The sequence below is a fragment of the Anguilla rostrata genome, chromosome 19 (assembly GCF_018555375.3).
Source record: "Anguilla rostrata isolate EN2019 chromosome 19, ASM1855537v3, whole genome shotgun sequence".
Lineage (NCBI taxonomy): Eukaryota > Metazoa > Chordata > Actinopteri > Anguilliformes > Anguillidae > Anguilla > Anguilla rostrata.
In genome coordinates this window covers 5,516,481-5,535,949 of record NC_057951.1, presented here as the reverse complement: position 1 = coordinate 5,535,949, position 19,469 = coordinate 5,516,481, and the positions used below count along the sequence as shown (strand labels likewise).

General features: G+C 48.4%; 2 protein-coding genes across 5 annotated transcripts; both read right to left on the bottom strand.

Annotated features, from left to right (window-relative positions):
- Positions 1-460: 460 nt before the first annotated feature.
- lrguk (leucine-rich repeats and guanylate kinase domain containing) lies at positions 461-11,826 on the bottom strand. 4 transcript variants are annotated; one of them, XM_064318733.1, is made up of 20 exons: positions 11,495-11,826; positions 10,056-10,208; positions 9,724-9,805; positions 9,445-9,545; positions 8,984-9,065; positions 8,391-8,515; positions 8,000-8,143; positions 7,738-7,818; positions 7,408-7,494; positions 7,051-7,157; positions 6,489-6,608; positions 6,297-6,393; positions 5,803-5,916; positions 5,303-5,504; positions 4,770-4,886; positions 4,293-4,387; positions 4,105-4,193; positions 2,923-3,018; positions 2,585-2,715; positions 461-968 (listed from the first exon to the last, which is right to left on the bottom strand). In XM_064318733.1, exons 1-20 carry the CDS (start codon positions 11,657-11,659, stop codon positions 814-816), a joined length of 2,343 nt encoding a protein of 780 aa, XP_064174803.1. In that variant the 5' UTR covers positions 11,660-11,826; the 3' UTR covers positions 461-813. The 4 variants fall into 4 exon arrangements, with proteins under 4 accessions (XP_064174803.1, XP_064174804.1, XP_064174806.1 ...); XM_064318734.1 differs by having other exon boundaries at positions 10,107-10,208; XM_064318736.1 differs by lacking the exon at positions 11,495-11,826 and adding an exon at positions 10,760-10,774.
- Positions 11,827-11,943: 117 nt separating this feature from the next.
- Positions 11,944-19,169, bottom strand: gtse1 (G-2 and S-phase expressed 1). Its single transcript, XM_064318732.1, has 12 exons — positions 18,818-19,169; positions 18,269-18,342; positions 17,969-18,026; positions 16,774-17,476; positions 16,145-16,285; positions 15,867-15,996; positions 15,336-15,740; positions 14,990-15,056; positions 14,500-14,721; positions 13,222-14,080; positions 12,815-12,931; positions 11,944-12,300 (listed from the first exon to the last, which is right to left on the bottom strand). Exons 2-12 carry the CDS (start codon positions 18,288-18,290, stop codon positions 12,205-12,207), a joined length of 2,820 nt encoding a protein of 939 aa, XP_064174802.1. The 5' UTR covers positions 18,291-18,342; positions 18,818-19,169; the 3' UTR covers positions 11,944-12,204.
- Positions 19,170-19,469: the final 300 nt, after the last annotated feature.

The following is a 19,469-nucleotide window of genomic DNA, read 5'->3' as shown; positions in this document are numbered from 1 at the left end:
GTTCTCATATAGAATGCGAGGCGCACAGGAACAGTCTGACCTCAGCAGGAACCTCTACGGCAAAGTGCAGCAGAGGCTGGCCCCGCCCAGGAGCCCGGCTGTGAAGACTGTACAGGAACGCTAGTTCTACTGAACACAAAAGATTAAGGTGCTGCACGGTTACGGTTGCCAAGGCGACGCCGGCCGGACTCTCTCTCTCTACACGGTTACCGTGGTCACCGGCGTTCGAAAGTCGTCTTGTCAGTCCATAACTGTAGGAGGAGGCAAGGAGATTCCGAGACTTGAAGGCTGTCCTTTGACCTGGTCGGAAAAGACTCGCCCATTTTATTTTGTTTGTTTTCCTTTAATTGTGTTCCTCAGGATGTGGTGGTGATTGTACTCTGTCCTAGCAGTGTCTGTTTGCTGCTCTCTAGACCGTGAATAAATGTGTAGAACGGTAAATTCGTACACAGGCAAGGGCTCCATTCAATTCCTTTCAGCTTTATTTGAATAGCGTTTTCTCTTACAGAGGAACTGTCACAACAGAGGCTTTGCATTTACAGAGGAAGCTATGTACGTGTGCCGTGTCTAAACATCTCTAAACATCACCTGGCCTGTTTCGCCCAATCACCTTTGAAGCTTTTGAGGCCAAAGGCTCTAGGTTTTGCCCGAATATCACAGGACGGTTGGGTGAGCTTCAACGAGCCTACTTCAGAAGTACAAGTGCACGTTCGACGACGGTTAAATAGGGCTAATGTTGCGCGGCTACCTTTGCGGGGGGAGTATAACCCGCCGTGGGTAAACCTCTTTTCCCCGCCCCCGCCCCCTCCCCTGTCAGGGCGGGGTCGGGTTCGGGGTGGCGGTCTTGCGGCCCGACGGGATGGGCGGGAGGACGGGCTTGGCGTTGGATCCGGGGCGGCCCGAGGCGGCCTCCGATTGGACCCCTGGGGATGAGGCCGGCTGGGGGGAGGAGCCTGAGTCCATGTGATCTGTGGGCGGAGATTTCACCGTTTATAAAAGGGCCGACAGTCCAGCAGATAAAAAGTGATCCTACTTCCCTTATGTGTTTTTGTATTTTAACAGGATGTGTTTTATTTATTTTTATTAGCAGTGTTACTTAATCTACCTTTTAGATTTTTTAATTCTAAAACATAGCCATTGAATATAGAATTCCACCTATGTTGTTGCTTACAGTGAGGTACTGACTTTTTTATTTTTATTATTTTTTTTTTTTAAAGTTGGACTTCTTCAGTTAGCCTGTTATCAGTGGCAGGAGAGCTTAGCTCAGATTGTAGCTCAAACATATCTCTGCCTTTTTCATGAAACTTCAATTACAATCTGCACACACACTTTTTACTGTTATGTTGCCTACTGTTTTGTGGCTTAAAACTAAAGTCAGCTCGTAAATTGCCCTGAAGCAGCGCTTACATAACGAACAAGTTCTTGCATCATCACGAGGTCCTTACATAACGAAGTCCTCACATTGTGAAGAGGTTCCTTCATGATTCCACTAGCTCAAGCTGGACAACACCCGTGTCGTTACATGGGCTGTTTACAATCGGAATTAAACAGCCCTGTGTTCTGGAACGTTCTTTCTTGCTTCCACTGCTTTATGGCAAAGGCTTTATGCATTTAAAATGTGGAGAGAGAACCCAATTCAAAACTGCTGCACAAGCTGCTTTAGAGTTTCTTGCTTTCAGCCACAAAGCAGTCGATGCTCTTACTGCAGACATTGTGAAACCGACAGGTCATGAGAAACTTCTGTTTAAAAGTGTCTAAAATAGCCTTCCTTGCACACAGGAAAAAAAAAAAGTGTCTTGGCCAGTAGAACGCACACACTAAAACCGAAATAAAAATCCTGAATGTGAACTGTCGCTTTAAAACTTCACAGGTTTACACTATCGCCATGTTGACATTAATTTCACTAAATCTTACAGTAAAACTGAAATATCAAAAGCCTCCAGGAGAGTGAACATTTACAGACTTATCACCATTTAGATCAGTGGTAGCCAACCCCGTTCCTGGAGATCTGCTGAACAGTCCTGTTGGTTTTCATTCCAACCTTTATTTGCCACGCCCGATCCTACTAATTAGCAAGATCCCTAGCTGTTGAATGAGGTGTGGCTTTGTTAGTGTTGGAATGAAAACCTACAGGACGGTAGATCTCCAGGAACAGGGTTGGTTACCACCAATGTACATGTTATTTACACCATACAACAATTTTTACAGGTTTGCACTGTTACCGCAAACACAGGGAGAGCTCTGGCTTTAATGACAATGGGCCTCATTCACAAAACCTTTTCTTAAATGATTCTTACTTTTGTTCTAAACGGTGTTCCCAAGCAAAACCAGCATGGGTATGAGATAATGAATGCTGACTTTGTAAAATTTTATGTGCAGTTCTGTTCATGTGATTAGCATAAGAAACAGCCATGATCAAATACGGATAAGAAAAAAAAAAAAATGATGAATGCCAAAATGTTCTTGGAAACGTTCATACGCGCGGTGTACGATCAAATGTGATCGTACGCATTTTTTCGTGAATGAGGCCCAATGAGAGTAATTTTGGGGAATCACTCAGGTGGGGACGGTACAGGCATCTCACCTCTCAGGCTGTCCTGGTCGTGTCCCTGTCCCGGTCCCGGTCCCGGGAGGTCTGGCCCCGCCCCTTTCCCAGCACCCCCCGTGCTGTCCCGGAGGGAGGACAGGGCGGAACTGCTGTGGGACTCCTGCGAGCTGCCAGAACGTTTCCCCAGTCAGAACACGAGCGTGCTCAGATTTCACCGTGCGCTCATAGGCTGGCGTTCTTCATCGCCGAGTTACACGAGCGGCGAGTCTGTGAGTGTGCGAGCGCGTGTGTGTATCAGTGTGATCGATCGCATGCATGCGTGTGTGTGTGTGCGAGTGCGCATGTATGTGTGCGTGTGTGTGTGTGGTACAGACCTGCTGTTCTCAATGGGCTCTGGTGGTGTAGAGGATAGAGGAGCGGGGTCCTGTCCAGCCTGTAGAGCCGTCGAACCCGAGGCCGAGAGAGACACCCTGCAACAATACCAGCACACACACACACGAGTTAAGAAAAACCAGCCCAATTAAATCTAAGTGGAGGAGAGATTCACTTTTCATAACAGAAGTAAATAACAGAACTACGCAGTTAGTTACATGTACCCGTTTAGGGGCTGGGTATAGATACATACAGGTATGTGTACCCGTTTAGGGGGCAGGTATAGATACATACAGGTATATGTACCTGTTTAGTGGCTGGGTATAGATACATACAGGTATATGTACCTGTTTAGGGGCTGGGTATGGATACATACAGGTATATGTACCTGTTTAGGGGCTGGGTATAGATACATACAGGTATATGTACCCGTTTAGGGGCTGGGTATAGATACATACAGGTATATGTACCTGTTTAGGGGCTGGGTATAGATACATACAGGTATATGTACCTGTTTAGGGGCTGGGTATAGATACATACAGGTATACGTACCCGTTTAGGGGCTGGGTATAGATACATACAGGTATATGTACCTGTTTAGGGGGCAGGTATAGATACATACAGGTATATGTACGTTGGGTGGGTATAGTAATACAGGTATATGACCTGTTTGGGATGTTGATACTGAGGATCATGTCACTGTTTAGGGTGGGTATAGATCTACGACATGTACTGTTAGCGTGCTGGGTAAGATCATACGGTATTTCCCGTTAGGGCTGGGTATGGATCAGGATATAGTTAGGGCTGGGTAGATCAACAGTATGTCACGTTTAGGGCTGGTAGTGCATCAGATACGACCGTTAGGGCGGGTATAGAACTACAGGTATATGTACCGTTAGGCGTAAACACAACAGGAACGACCACGTTTAGGGCTGGTATAAACATACAGACATTACACGTAGGGCAAGGTATAGATACATCACAGTATATGTACGTTAGGGTTGGTATAGATCACATACAGTACATGTACCTTAGGGGGCAGGATAGTACAGTAGTTATGTACGTTTAGGGGCTGGGTATAGATACATACAGGTACATGTACCCGTTTAGGGGCTGGGTATAGATACATACAGGTATATGTACCTGTTTAGGGGCTGGGTATAGATACATACAGGTATATGTACCTGTTTAGGGGCTGGGTATAGGCCCCAGGGCTTTTCCCTGTCAGTGCTTCCCGGAACAGCTGCCGCCTCTTCTGCTGGGAGGCCACTTCCTGCTCAGAGGACAGGAGAGAGACGCGCTTTTAAAGGGGAGCGTCAGGGCGGGGGGCGTGGCCGACGCTGGCAGGGCGGGGGGGCGGGGTCTCACTCACAGCCGGGCTCCTGGGCGGGGCCAGCCTCTGCTGCACTTTGCCGTAGAGGTTCCTGCTGAGGTCAGACTGCTCCCTCGTGTCCTTCAGAGAGTCACCTGTCACTCACACACACACACACACACACACACACACACACAGCCAATCACTAAACATCACCTTAAACTGCGCATGGATTGCCTAATTCACAAGGTTACACCAGCAGTGCTGGTCTAGCTATGGTCTGGTGTGCTTGTGTAGTATGAGTGAGATGACAGTGTGCTCGGTAGTGGACTTACGTGTGTCAGGTATGAGTGACTGTAGGTGTGTCAGTATGAGTGAGACTGTACAGGCGGTGTCTGATGAGACTTACAGGATCTAGGTATGAGTGAGACTGTACAGGCGTGCTCAGGTCTGAGTGGACTGTACAGGTGTGCAGAGGTATGAGTGAATACACAGGTGTGGTTGGATATGAGGGAGACTGTACCAGGTGAGACTCACCAGTGAAGGTGTTTTCGGGCATGGCACTTGTGCCGTCACCCCCACCCTGCTCCTCCTCCAGCCCCAGGTACTCCCTGACCACCTGACACAGCGTCTTGTAGGCCTCCACAGTGTCATCTGGCACGACTGACACACCACTGACATCTATAAATCACACAGACCGGCCAGATACACTCACAATCCACACCTGGCCGATCAATCACATCACGACCTGCACCTGCTCACACATCTATCAATCACAAACTTGTACCTGATCACACAACTATCTATCACACAGACCTGTACCAGATCACACATCTGCACGTAATCGCACACTACACACACACACAGTCCTACTCAACCCTGTACAGGTCACACACCCGTACACCCATCAGGTACTGTTAACCGATTTCTGTGGAAAGGACGTTTCTACGCCATTTCCCAAAAGGCATATTCTGAAAACAGAGTTCAATGCCCAGTAAACATGCATTGTGAAAACAGAAAACAGAAACGCCAACGCTGCAAAGCCAAAAGGCCTCAGCACTGCGGCTCACCGCAGGTTATGACGTTGTCGAAGTACCCAGGGTGCTCTCTGTTCAGCCTGACGTAGGCGTCGACGCGGGACAGGGCGGAGTCCATCTGCTCCCGGGTGTAGAGCGCCCTCCTCCGCAGGCGGTTGCCGTACTTCTCCTGGTCCGTGGGGACCAGCAGGACGTAGCGCGGCTCAAAGTAGGTGCTTTTCAGGCTGAGCACGCCCTGTCAGGAAACGCCCAGGCTTCAGGCCTAACCTTCTCAACCAATCAGTGCTTCACAATGGCCATTTGCCAGAAGGAAAAAAAAAAAACCTTACAGAGACTCTATTTACTGACTGTGTAGACTGAGTGACTGTATTTACTGACCCTGTGTACTGAGCAACTGTATTTACTGAGTGACAGTATTTACAGACCGTGGGGCCTGAGTGACAGTACTTTACTGACAGTGTCCTGAGTGACTGTACCTACTGACCGTGTACTGACCGGCGGTAGTTACTGACCATGGGGGCGTGGGGCCTTACCTCCAGCTCCATGTGCACGCAGCAGGCCAGGCCCTCCCTGGCCACCTCCTCGATGGCCTCCCGGGAGAGGCCGTACCAGTGACCCGCGTACTGAATGGTCTGGATGAACTTACCCTGGGAGAAACAACAACAACAACAACACAGGCTTCCTGGAGACCGAGGGGCGTGCAAACCTGGCCCTGTGTGTCAAATTTAGAACAATTAACCGCTCATTACAGTAAAGGGGTTGCAGGTGTGCCTAGAACTAAAACCAGGCCCTCTGCTGTAAATCCCTAAACAAAAGCCTTCCTCTATCCAGCCAACAGTACTGACCACACAAGGCTTCACTTCTACGACTTACACACAAGGCTCTAACCCACGTACTGACCACACATCAAAAAACTTCCTCTTAAAAGCCAGGGCAGGGGCCCCAAAATTAAACCCCCCGGGGGCCCGTCCGAGGGCCTCTAACGTGGGGAAAATCTGCGGATCGTTGGCGTCTGAAAGGAAGATACCGCGCGGATCATGTCGTGGAACTGCTCCTCGGAGACGTAGTGGTAGTCGGACCCGTCCTCCTCCCCAAAGTAGGGGCCCCGCGTGGTGTGGCAGATCCTGGAAGGGGGGGGGGGGCGAGACGGTGAGATCAGATCAGAGTGATGCGCTACACAGGAAATGACACGCGGTACCGGAAATGATGCGGGACTGACCCATAAGCAAAGAACTGGTTGAACTCGTGGCACAGCCGATGAGCGAGCTCTCTCTTCCCACAGGCCTGTGGGCCGGCCAGCACCAACATGGGGTACGGAGTGTTCAGACTGGGGAGCGTGCTGCAACACACAATATACATATAAAACACTATACACAACAAACACTACACACACTATATATTTAACACACTCTAGATAAAACACACACACTATACGCAACACACACTATACACATAACACACAGTCCATATGTAACAAACACTGTAGGTAACACACACCCACATACTACACACAAAACATTCTATATGCAACACTATATATAATACACTACACAACACACATGGCATTTACACACAAATGCACTATATAACACACACTACAAAATACAACGTATACACTACACAACACAAGCAGTCACACACACATCTACATACATACATACATACATAACACACACTACAATGACATCCCACACACTCCACATATTTAAATAAACACATACATTTAGATAAGATCACACAATGTGTCGGGGGCCAATCAGAGCACAGCACTCTCCGTTCACCTGTCAAAGATCACCTGCGGCTGCCTCAGCTGGAACACCGCGTGCATCATGTGATCTCTGGCCGCGGTCACCTCAGGCGGAGGGTCGTACTTATTGACCGCCGACACCTGCGGTACAAAACGAGCAACGGCAACAGGACGTTTCACGATCTCCGTACAGCGTGCGCTATTAACGCAACCACACAGGACCTCTCGAAGTGAACTGCCTGGTTCATTTAGGGACCCTGGAGGAACTAAAACAGGGATCTTGTCCCGGTGTGAGAATGCAACTGTGGCGTACGCCAGGTTGCTGGCGGTAAGACCTCCTGCCCAACAGCCTCACTTCCGATTGGCGAATGGTCAGAGGCTCCGCCCCTACCTTCTCCTCCGCCATGACGTCCCGTTGGTCCAGGAGGCTCAGCTGCTGCAGGAGGAAGACAGCGGCCAATCGGTAATCGGCCTCGTCCTGAGGAAGCACAAGATGACAAATCGTCATTAGCAGCAGCCCAATGATATCATCACAAAAAAAATACCACAGTTACCTCATCACAATCAGTGCAAATACACTGTGGAGCGGCAAGTAATGGTACCTAAACTGTACCATAGTATATACAAAGTCAGGTGATTGTACTGAACGGTACAGTAGTATCAGTGGTAACCAACCCTGTTCCTGGAGATCTACCATCCTGTAGGTTTCATGTGATGTTACCTGTACTGGGTTCCTTTGTAGGTTGAGCTCCCTCAGCAGTGGCAGGTCATGGATGTGTTTCGCCTCCTTAATGTCACTGACCTGATACAGAGAGGAAGACCACAGGCAACAGTGATTGGTCGGTTGATGAGCAGCGTGCAGTTTCCATGGACACTGCAACTTCCCACAGCATTCAACGGGGACTTTCAGAGAAGTCCAGAATGCATGGCAGCACATCCCCTAGCCTGCAGACACAGCCCAGAATGCACTGCAGCAGCCATACCATGTTGTTCTCCAGGTTGAGGGATCCGAGCAGGTGGAGGTTCTGAAGACCCGAGAGGCTCTGGATCTTGTTAGAGGACAGGTCTAGAGTCTGCAGGGTCCAAATCTTCTCAATATTCTCAATCTTCCGGATATGATTCCCCCTCTGAGACAGACAAACAGACAGACAGACACACATGAAAAGGGCCTTAATATATGAGCATGCAATAGGCTACCAAGCACAGAAATAGTGAGGGGCAGTGGGATGTACCAAACAGATTATAAGGGTGGGCATGGGTCGAACCAAGCACACAGGTAGTGGGAGGGGAGTGGAGTGCACAAAGAACACAGACCTTGAGAGAGGAGTGGGATGTACCAAGCACAGAGAAAGCAAGGGGGGGAACGGGACGTACCAAACAGAGCTCTCTCAGGGGCAGTTTGTTCAGCCCTTTGAGCTGGTAGATCCTGTTGTGCGCCAGGCTGAGGTGCGTGAGGCTGGAACACATCTCGAGGCCCCGGATCTCACGAAAAGAGTTATCTGTGAGGTGTCGGGAGGGGTTAAGAATACATCCGATCTGTGTGTGTGTGTGTGTGACTTTGGGGGGGGAGAACGTATGTGTATGTTTACACAGCAAAAAAAGTCTTAAGTGTGTTAGTCTTAGTATTAAATGAGAAATGTTATTTATCTCTCTCAAGTAGAAAATATTACCTTGTTTTTGAGTGAAACTTTTCATCGGCAAATCTTTCAAAAAACGAGGAAAACTTTCACCCCATTAACAATCTTTTTGTCTTAAGTAACAGAAATTAGATTAAGTCTAAACATAAGACTAAAACACTTGTTAAGATTTGTTAAGAGGAGTAGGGTGCAGAGATTTTACATCCATGTGGAAAAAACACACAATACTGTACATGCAAAGACTACCCATCATGCCTCACTCATCAAAAGCCAATTCAGTCTGACTACTTTTTTTGGGGGGGGATTTATGAGAAGCGCACAACAGGATACGATCCAGGTTCAGTCGGCAGAGAGAAGAGTAGGCAGACAGGGCCTTCATCTCTGACATCTGATTGTAGGAAAAATCGACTTCCTGCAACAAACGAGAAGGGTTTCCTGACTTGGTAAGAGCAAGGGTTAATACACCTCCTCCCCCCCGCTTAATCTGCAACGATAAAACTCAACATGTCCAGTTACACCCCCAGATATCTTGAGGGCGAAATAACATGCTCATAGATGAATCAAACCCAAAAAAACTGAGAAAAGCAGGTTGTTCCTTGTTTAAATATTTAATTAATAAATATTTAAATAAAGTCGATATCTTGAAGGCAAAATAACGTGTTCATAGAAGACACAAACCCAAAAAATCTTGGGCAAAAAAGGTTGTCCCTTGTTTAAATATTTAAAGCACTCAAAGCATTTTTTTTGTCATCTTTTAGGTCAGATAAAGCGCTCGGAACTGTTCACAATACCTTCAGGTTTTTTGGAGGGTGGAATCCGAAGAATTGGGAGATCTCGTTGTGGGAGGCGTCCAGGAAGAGGAGATAAGGCATGTGACTGACGCAGGACAGGTCTGTCCAATGAGAAAGAGCGTAGCCGACAATAATTCAAACACTAGGAACTACTGGACTCCAATCTTGATCCATCCTATCTCAGTTGAAAGGTGACAGTTTTTTTGGCATGGTATCATCACGCACGCACACACACACACACACACACAGTCTCAAGCTTTTGAGACAAAAATACCATACCTTTTATCTTATTGTGTGGGACCTCAAGTCTTTGAAGGTGAACATAATTGTGCAAGAGAGAGATGTCCGTCAGGTTCCGTCCCTGTGGAGAGACAACCTGTCTGTCACTGTGCAATCTTAACTAGCCACTAAATCACAGATTATCCATCCATTCATCCATCCATTATATACCCGCTTATGCTGGACAGGGTCACGGGGGGTGCTGGGGCCTATCCCAGCGTGCATTGAGCGAGAGGCAGGAATACACACTCAACAGGCCGCCAGGGCACACACACCATTCAATCACACACTCATACCGATGGGCAATTTTTGGAGTCTAATAATTAGCCTACCTGCATGTCTTTTGGATGTGTACGTATGTGGGCGAGACGTCGTTTGCTTACAGGGATAGAGAGAGAGCGGTAGGTATACTCCAGTCCCGTTGCAGACGGCCCCAGGTCGTGCAAACAGCCGGAGACCTCCTCCTCCGTTAATTCGCCGTCATCCTCCACGGATCGAAACAAAAGAAAGAAAAGAGTCGACGACCGGCAGTTCCCAACCTCGGGCCCGGGTATTCCCGCTGTGTGTGCTGATTTTTTGTTCCAACCAGAGTTGCAATCCCAGAATTTTAACAAGCTGCTCGTTTTACTTAATATAGGTGCTTTTCGTGTTTAGAGGAATTATTTACCCTCTTAAACCATGTCAGAAATAACATGACATGAATAAAATCCCATGTTCACATTTGTAATATAGCACAGTAAGCGCAAACAATTACATAGAAAAAGTAACAAAATTTGGAAACTGCAAATTAGGTGAATCAATAGACTCCTAATTAGGTTGTTCAAAACATGCGTTTCAGTTTATTCATATTTTTTGTTCTTAAACTAATTAACAGGTTTGGCTCATTATCATTCACTTGGTCTTTGAATTCTTTATTATTTACCAGATTATATTTTTAAAAAAGCAAATACATCCATAATTGAATTTGTGTATAGCATAAATGTAGCCTACATTTCATTGCCTAAACCCGAATGACATAAAAATACATTAATCTCACATGCGCATATTTTGTCGTTGATAAACGCTGATGGAAAACTTTGATCTAAGCATTTGGACTGGCGAAAACAAAAAAATAGTGAATAAGGATGCGAGTAGGCCGATTCAGATGATTGGCACGCTTTGTTACGCAAGCAGAGTAAATGAAAACAGGTGGTAGGGTAATCATCGGTTTAATTATGAGTTCCGAACGCCTATTTATGAGCCGCCACTTGTAGCCAATAATCCAATCAATTAAAATTAATATTAGTGATCAGAGACCACTAATCCAATGGAATAAATATCTGCGTCTTGCCCGAAGTTGTACATTTGTGCTTGATTGCTGGATAGTTATAATTCGATTATTACCGTACTTAACTACATTACTCAATGACATTACAACATGGAATAGAATATAAACTGGAGTGGGGTGTTTACAAGCCACAGCCGAATTTAGAATGCATCATTAAAATTAATGAAATACATTTTTTTAAACACCCCCATCTGCTCCCAAAGGCAGCCAACACGGTCGTTTTAATTGGGCTAGGTGCGAATGCAAAATTTGTCCTTAATGAGGTGCGAATTCAGCAGGATTAGTGAGCTGTCTTGACTACCAAGCAATGTAATCGCATCCCCAAGCCAATCTTTACCTTTCAATCATTCTACACGTACAAAACAATTGTTTAACCTACAGTATATATACACCAAAATTTCGGTTTGCCCAAATTAAGTCATTTGGTCTCAACTGAAGCCATACCTCCTTGGGGTTCCCTTCCTCCTCCTCCTCGGATCCTCGGGTAGTGATGCTTGCTGGGACCTGCAGCGCAGATGGAGCGTGCGGGTAGCCCACGCTCACTTGAGCCCCGAGAGTAACGTCAGCGGGAACAACTGGCATGTGCGACGACGGAGGAGAGACGGACATTTTATACCCGTGCAACTGTTATCTGTAACTTTGGCAGTTAATTCGAACACTTCAAACTGCTGTTCAGAACTGCCACTGCTTGCTCAGCTGAAACCAACAATACCACCTGAAGCTTCCTTTGCGTTGCCTGGTAACCGCGCACAGGAAGTTGGGATTGTATTTTGAATTCTGGGATATGTCGTTTTTAAGGCTTGTAGACACTGACACAGCACAGACGCAGAGACTGTAGAAATACGCAACAAACCTTAACTGAATGCTTGATGAACACTCAAAACAGCCAACGATTCAATTTAGAACATTTATTTCTCATTTTCAGCGACATTAAAAAAGACAGACAGACAGAGACTAGCAGGTTCTTATACACAAAGAGCACATAGAGCACATTAACAACCAATAACAATTACATCAAGAAAAAATACATTCTGTGCAAAGAAATCACATTTTTCCTAGAGACATCAATACTTCAATCCTTAATTTTTTTAATAAACACAAAGTACCATACACTTAGACCAAGGTCGGACAAAAGACAGCATAAGAGCAGTAGATTAAAATGACAGATTGATGAGGGGTGGAGAATCCACGGTGTTCCCTTTCTTGTCAACAGGACTCCAGGTTATGAGGGGAGAGCTGAGGTCTATCAACTACAAGAAAGAGAGAGAGAGAGAGAGAGAAAAAAAGACATCTTTAATTAAAGCTGCACGAGACACGAAGAGGATCTTGAGCATGCCAGTTCAATGTTAGTGCAGCTACACATTAATATTTAAAAACTTAGCAAAATGTCAAAGCATAATTGAAAGTAAGCCCTTGGGAAATGGCGCACGTGCGCAAACCCCAACAGCTGAAACCAGACAGATTTACAGTCACCTGACTTGTCCAACCAATTACTTTCCCCGAGATTCATTTCCTTTTACAGCAGCCCCTGGCCCCTACAGACATTTACTGACTGAACACAGGCCTTGCATCACCCTGACGTAACGCGGATATAACCGTACAGCCAATTTCTGATGTGGCTACACTGAACCAAACCGGAGGCTTTGTTCTCCAAAGCGAAAGGCCAGGATTGGCTCCCGATTCACGAATGAGGGCTCCGCCCATTTCGGGGGCGAAGCCACACGCCTCCATCGGCGGAATGACGGACAGAGGGGCCGGTCTCACCTGCCCTCCGGTGGGCTTCAGTGGGGCGGTTTTGATCAGGTCGGGCGTGTTCGACAGGTCGATGAGCAGCCTCTCCTCAGGCTTCAGGACCGGGGCTGGAGCGTCCACCAGCAAAACCTGCAACGCCAAGCCTGAAGGTTAGGACAAAAGTCTGCGGAAACGAGCAGCTCTCGGTGCAAACGGCCAATCAGAATTTACCAGGACACGGTAACGTACAGCGTGTCCAATACAAAAACAGTGCTGAAAGCTCAGTCCCTGAACACTGTGCCATAGGGTAAATGACACTGCTGGATGGGTCGATTGGCTTGTTCTCCTCATTGTGTATTCTTAAGTTCTAGATGGGGTCAGTGGCCTGCTCTCGTCATCATATTCTCATGCAATATTGGACCAGGAATGAGGGGTGTTACCTCTTTGTTTTCTGGAGTCTTCACTGCATCATTCTGTGTCCTCTGGACCTGTTGAGTGCTGGAATTTTTATTCTCATTGTTAGATTCAGGGGTGTTCTGATTCTCAGTGCAGGATTCAGGGGTGCTCTGGCTCTCTGTGCTAGATTCAGGAGTTATCTGGCCATCTATACTAGATTCAGGGATTTTCTTGCCATCTATGCTAGATTCAGGGATTTTCTGGCCATCTATGCTAGATTCAGGGATTTTCTGGCCATCTATGCTAGATTCAGGGGTTTTCTGGCTCTGCAAGCTGGATTCAGAGATTTCCTGGCTCTGCAAGCTGGATTCAGAGGTTTCCTGGACTTGCAAGTTGGATTCAGGGGTTTCCTGGCTCTGCAAGCTGGATTCAGGGGTTTCCTGGACTTGCAAGCTGGATTCAGGAGTTTCCTGGACTTGCAAGCTGGATTCAGGAGTTTCCTGGACCTGCAAGCTGGATTCAGGAGTTTCCTGGACCTGCAAGCTGGATTCAGAAGTTTCCTGGCTCTGCAAGCTGGATTCAGGAGTTTCCTGGCTCTGCAAGCTGGACTCAGCGATTTTCTGGCTCCCTCGCTTCGATTCAGGGGTGTCGCGGTTCTCCGTGCTGCGGTCAGGGTTATCACGGTCCCGCGGGCCGTGACCAGCGGGACGCGCCGCGGTGCTTTGGGAGGCGGGCTCAGGCGTGCCGGGGGCGGGGACAGTGGTTGGCGCTTCCCCCGGCTCGTCTTCCAGGCAGAAGGCCAGGGAGCCGGGCTGGTACGCAGCACTGCGGGGGTCGGCCTCTCTGGGGACGGGTTCAGGGCCCAGGCCACTCGGCCGCTGGACCACCTTCAGCTGAACGGGGCTGGAGAGAGCAAACAGACAACAAATCAACACCCAGTCCACAGCACAGCAGGCTAGCATTTAGACACAGCTGGTTAGCATTCACACAGAGCAGGCTAGCATTTAGACACAGCTGGTTAGCATTCACACACAGCAGGCTACCATTTAGACACAGCTGGTTAGCATTCACACAGAGCAGGCTAGCATTTAGACACAGCTGGTTAGCATTCACACAGAGCAGGCTAGCATTTAGACACAGCTGGTTAGCATTCACACACAGCAGGCTACCATTTAGACACAGCTGGTTAGCATTCACACAGAGCAGGCTAGCATTTAGACACAGCTGGTTAGCATTCTCACACGGCAGGTTAGCATTTAAACACCGCAGGTTAGCATTGAGACACAGTTGGTGCAGAGAGACCTGTAGTGTAAGAGTCTCACCTCCCCTGGCTGATCTTCCTGGCTGATCCTGGCAGGCCCGTTCTCTCCCCAGCCTGGCCCAGCCGTATGCTCTTCGGGGTCATCGTGGGGATCCCCGACACTCGCCTGTTGACCGGGGTCGGAAGGGCGGTGGAGCGCCTCGGCAGTGCCGAAACAGACTTCCTCCCCGCCGTGGGGGTCTGGAGGCTCTCTGGGGCCGGGACCCCTGCTTTCTGCAGGAGGCTGGAGGAGAAGAGGACACGGGACATCGAGTGAGCCCTCAACGAAAAGGTACAAACACAAATCCAGCTCATTGGTGAAGAACAATGCCGTGCATCCAGATGGGTTTGGGTTCAAGTCCCGAATACAGTTCAGTAGTAGTGCCTCTTCAGCAAAGTACTACAACTAAACCTAGATGCACAAACAGCGCATAGGCAAAATGCAATACTATGCGAGCAAGCACACACACTGGGGAAATAAAGGAAGTTGTGTAATAATGGTGCAGTGATACCTTTCAGTACTGCTGGCAGACAGGTGTTTCTTTGGCTTGATCATCCTCGACGAATCTGGAGAGGGAACTGCAAAACACGGCGTGCGGGGGAGGAGTTATGGTAAGAATATGCATCCATGGCAACGGAGCAAGCTGAAAACCTACTGAACACCCACGTCTCTGTTGCATGTACAGCTACAGGAAAAGGGAGCATTCTGTAAAATAATAAGCCAGTGGAAAATTGTGAAAATTCCGGAATCAGAATTCCAGAAAATTCAAGGTCAATCTTTGATTTTGATTCCGGAACTTTCACGACCTCTAATTTTCTGCATTCGAAACCGAGGGCAGCGGGCCAGCAGTTCCTCACCCTCGGACCTCCGCGGCCCCTTGGCCTGAGTCGTGAGAGTCGGGGTGACGAAGGTCTTCGGCTTGGGGTTGGCGCTCTTGGCGGTGGCCGCGGCGGCGGCGACATTGGGAACGGACCCGGCCCTCTGGACGGGCCGTTTGGCTGGGGTGAGGTTCAGCGGGGCGGGGTCCCGCTTCTTGGCGGGGTTGGGCTTGGCGGGCCCCGCCTGCGGCTCCGCGGCCCTCTTCACCTGGGCGGAGGGGGTCGGCCTCCCCGCCCTCGCCGCCTCCGCCGCTCTGGCGCCGACGGAGGAAGCGCGCGGCTTCGAGGGGGCCGCCGCGCCGGAGCCGGCCAGCCTGCTCACCCCACCGGGGCCCTTCAGCTTCCCGCTGCTCACGCCCAAGCTCAGGGAGGTGTTGAATGCGCCTGCAGACGAAACAGACAAAACACCTTACGTGTCGTTTCCTCACAGTGTTTTACTGTGTTATCCTGGCTGACGGGATAGAAAATTTAGGGCGGTTCTATTTAGGGCCGTTGGGGGGGGGGACAAACCTTTTCCCGAGGGCGACATGGAAATGCTGGAGTTCAGGCTGGACACCGAGGAGGAGGAAGAGGAGGTGTTCTTTCTCCTGTCTGCGGTCCGCAGGCCCGGCAAGGGCTTCATCGCGGGAGGCTGCCCCACCTGAAGAAAAACCGCGCGGAGAGAGACGAGCGATAAAGACTCGGAAGAGCCTTCCGGAACATTCCAATTCAACGATGTTCAGCCAATGACAGCTCAGCTGCTCGACAGCAGTGGAGTGCTTGACCACGGCGTTTTACACGACAGTTACCTTCCTGGGACCCGGGAGGACCCTCCCCCCCGGCAGACTGGTGTTGAGGGAGTCGACGCTGACGTCGGAGAGGAGATCTTCTGAGGAGCCCGCGCTGCTCAGCGGACGGCGCAAGGGGCTGCGCTTCTGCCCCGCCCCGCCCTAAAATGTCAACGCCCCGTTCCGGTTAACCACGCCCACCTCGCAAACTGTCACAGAGATTGCATTCACAGTATTTGGCCATTCTCAGTAAATTCATTTTGAATGAATGATTTATGGCCTGTATGCCTAAACACTGACATAGCACATTTGCCTGCAATATGAAGCAAATGTATTATGATTAATGCAATAATCATAATGCATTTCCTTTGTATTGCGGGCAGATTCAGCCAGGGTGACTGACAGAGTTTATATTGCATGTCATCCATTTTTACAGATGGACACCGACAGAGCAAACTCAGATTTACTTCCTTGCACAAGAATACCCCAGCCGGATCCCAATCCGGAATGAACCCCGGAAGCTTCCGGAAACAAATCAATTTCTCAGTTTCAGCAGCACTTAGAGCACGTACAATTCTTTCACACAGCAGGGCTGGAACAACAAACTTGGGCATGCTGTGAGGAAACCCTCAAAGGACGCAGTTCCTCACCTTATCAGGAGGGGGCAGTCTTGTGGTGTCTGGAGGGGGTGGCTTGGTCTTAGAGCGCGGGTAGGCTCCCGGAACGGCAGGCCGGCTGGGCAGGAGGCCCCTGCCGCCGGAGAGGCCCACTTTGCCTCTGAGGGCCCCCTTGGTCTGAGAGGTCTGAATCGGGCTGCAGCTCCTGCCCGTCGCCCGCACGGCACCGGGGCTGTTGAGTCCTCCGGCCTTTAGGAGGCGCTGTTGGATGGCGGGGGGAAGCTGTTTCAGGGGGCTGTCCCGGACGCAGAAGGTCTCCCGTTTGATGGGGCTGAGCGAGGGGCCCGGCGGTCGCCCGAGGGCGCTCAGCTTGGCCGCGGGGTCTTCCGCGAACGGCTCTGTCGTTTCGCCCGGGGGGTTGGGACCGGCGGCGGCGGCGGCGGTGGCTGAGGATCCGGATCCGGACCCCGATACCCCGGCGGCGGGCTCGTCCCCGGCGTTCGTGCCGATCCGCCGCGCCAGCAGGTGGGCCTCCTGGATGATCTGGTCGAACTTGTCCCCGGTGAGCGGGCTCCAGCTGCCCAGCTCCAGGCTGAGCAGAGGCCCGCTGCTCCCGCTGCTGCCCTCCGTCAGGTGGCTCTCGATGCCCACCGAGATGCACTTCTCCCTGTGTCCCACCGGACCCACGAAGACCTCGTCCTCCTCGTCCACGTCCCCGTTTGCGTCCCCATTCTCACTGCGTACAACAGAGGGGGAGAAGAGCTTCACAATCAGACACGACAAGGGGCTTTGAACTTCCACTTCTAAACAGTGAATCCCAATGAGTTACCAATCCATCAAAACGCGGACTTGATAGGACGACGATGGCAAGTCAACACCCTGAAAACATGGTACATCCTATGACATGATGTTTAGCTTAAAAACCAACAGTAATATCCGTTTCTGTTTACTTTGCTAGCACCACATTTATTCTTGGTTTCTTTTTTATCATTATAACAATTCTGTTATACCTTCTGGATTATAAGACTGTCAAATGTAGAAATTTAATTGAACTATAGAATACTGACTAGCAGGATTTTAATATTTTACTTTTTAGGAAAAAAATGGGTAAGTTTGGAGGGCATGATGATGGTTATCCTTTACCTGTTGATGTGCTGTGCACATAAGATCAGATATGAGAACAGTAATCATAAGATATTCAATATTATCCTTTTTTCTTTTTAAATACCTCGCAGGTGACAGTGGAAGATCGAAGTCAAACTTCTCTTCTGCCAAAATGGCAAAATCTGGGCACAAAACAAATTTTAAAAATGAGTACCAAATCCAACATTCAACTCAAAAGAATGGCTGTCAATACAATGTGGAAATATCTATATGGCAATAATAGCTGCACATTGTAAAATCAAAAACCGAAATGCTTTGTGCCCTTTCAGCAGGGAAGCTTAAATTATTCAAGTTGTCTTTTTAATCACTTATTCCAATGCAATGAATGGATCACTTATTGCAATTAAGAAAGAGGAAACGTTACCACTTTTATTGTGTGTAGCCATAGCTGCTCCTCCAGTCAAGGGCGTTGGGTCAATAGTGCTGTCAGTTCAGGCCCTACCAGCAAAGACATTTACGTTTGCAGCCATGGACATTTCTGACATTAAGACAAATTACCGCAGCCGCAATAACGCGAAGTCTTCGGAAATATTCAATATACAATGGTTGGAAGCAGCTACCATTCATATCAAGCTCATAATTATCTAGCGAATCTAGCCAACGTTGTTAGCTAAACGACCCCTGCATCTAGCTATCGATAGCAATAAAAAGAAGCCAGAATAGTGCTGCTTGTAAACCTGCTAGCTGCATTAATTGCAATCAACCAAACTAATGTAGTTCGTCACTGACAGTATTCGGCAATAATAATATTAACCCAACAGATCAGTGCAACCCTCAGTGCTGCATGCTACGATGAATTACATTTGGAAATGTGAAGTAACGTCAAGGTTATGTGAGGTTAGTTTGCTTGCTAGCTAGGTAGCTAATCACGCACCTAGCCGATCGGCAATATAGTTATCAACTAGAAACTTACCTGAAACGTGTATGCAAGGCACAGTAGTTCTTAAATTAGCTCGCCAACTAACTCGTCGAACCAACCAGCTAGCAAAGTTAGTTAGCTAGCTCGCTAATTTGGCGAAACAACTCGCCCTTTTCGAGTAGCTTGCCAGCAACGTTTTGTGTTTTGCCTTGAACAACAAACTAATCAACACGTGAACACGGGTGCTGGTCATCAGAGGTGTTACCGGAACACAATAAAAACAAATCAGTTTTGATATTACTTGACTATATTAAATTATTGAGCATAAATACTAAAAGTACCCTGCTAGAGAGTAGACATACGACATGGTAAAAGTTTTCCTTTTCAAATTATGGGACAACAGCGTTTGAATGGTCATGTGACCCATATTCTGCATTCTGATTGGGGAAAAAGTCTCGCGGAGTTAACGCTGTTGCTACACCATGGCATTTTTGGAACTGTAGTTCATTTCCAGCGAACGACAAACCTCTGCAATGTAAGCTACTCAATGAACTACATTACAGTGAGGCTTCTGTATGCGAAATTACAGAAATGTATTTCAACCGACTGACCTTTTTAAAATATAGCAGTTGTTTCTTTTGAACGTCGAGTGTGAACTCCATTCGAAGGTACAATTTTATTTGCTGTTGTCTTAATTAGAATGTGT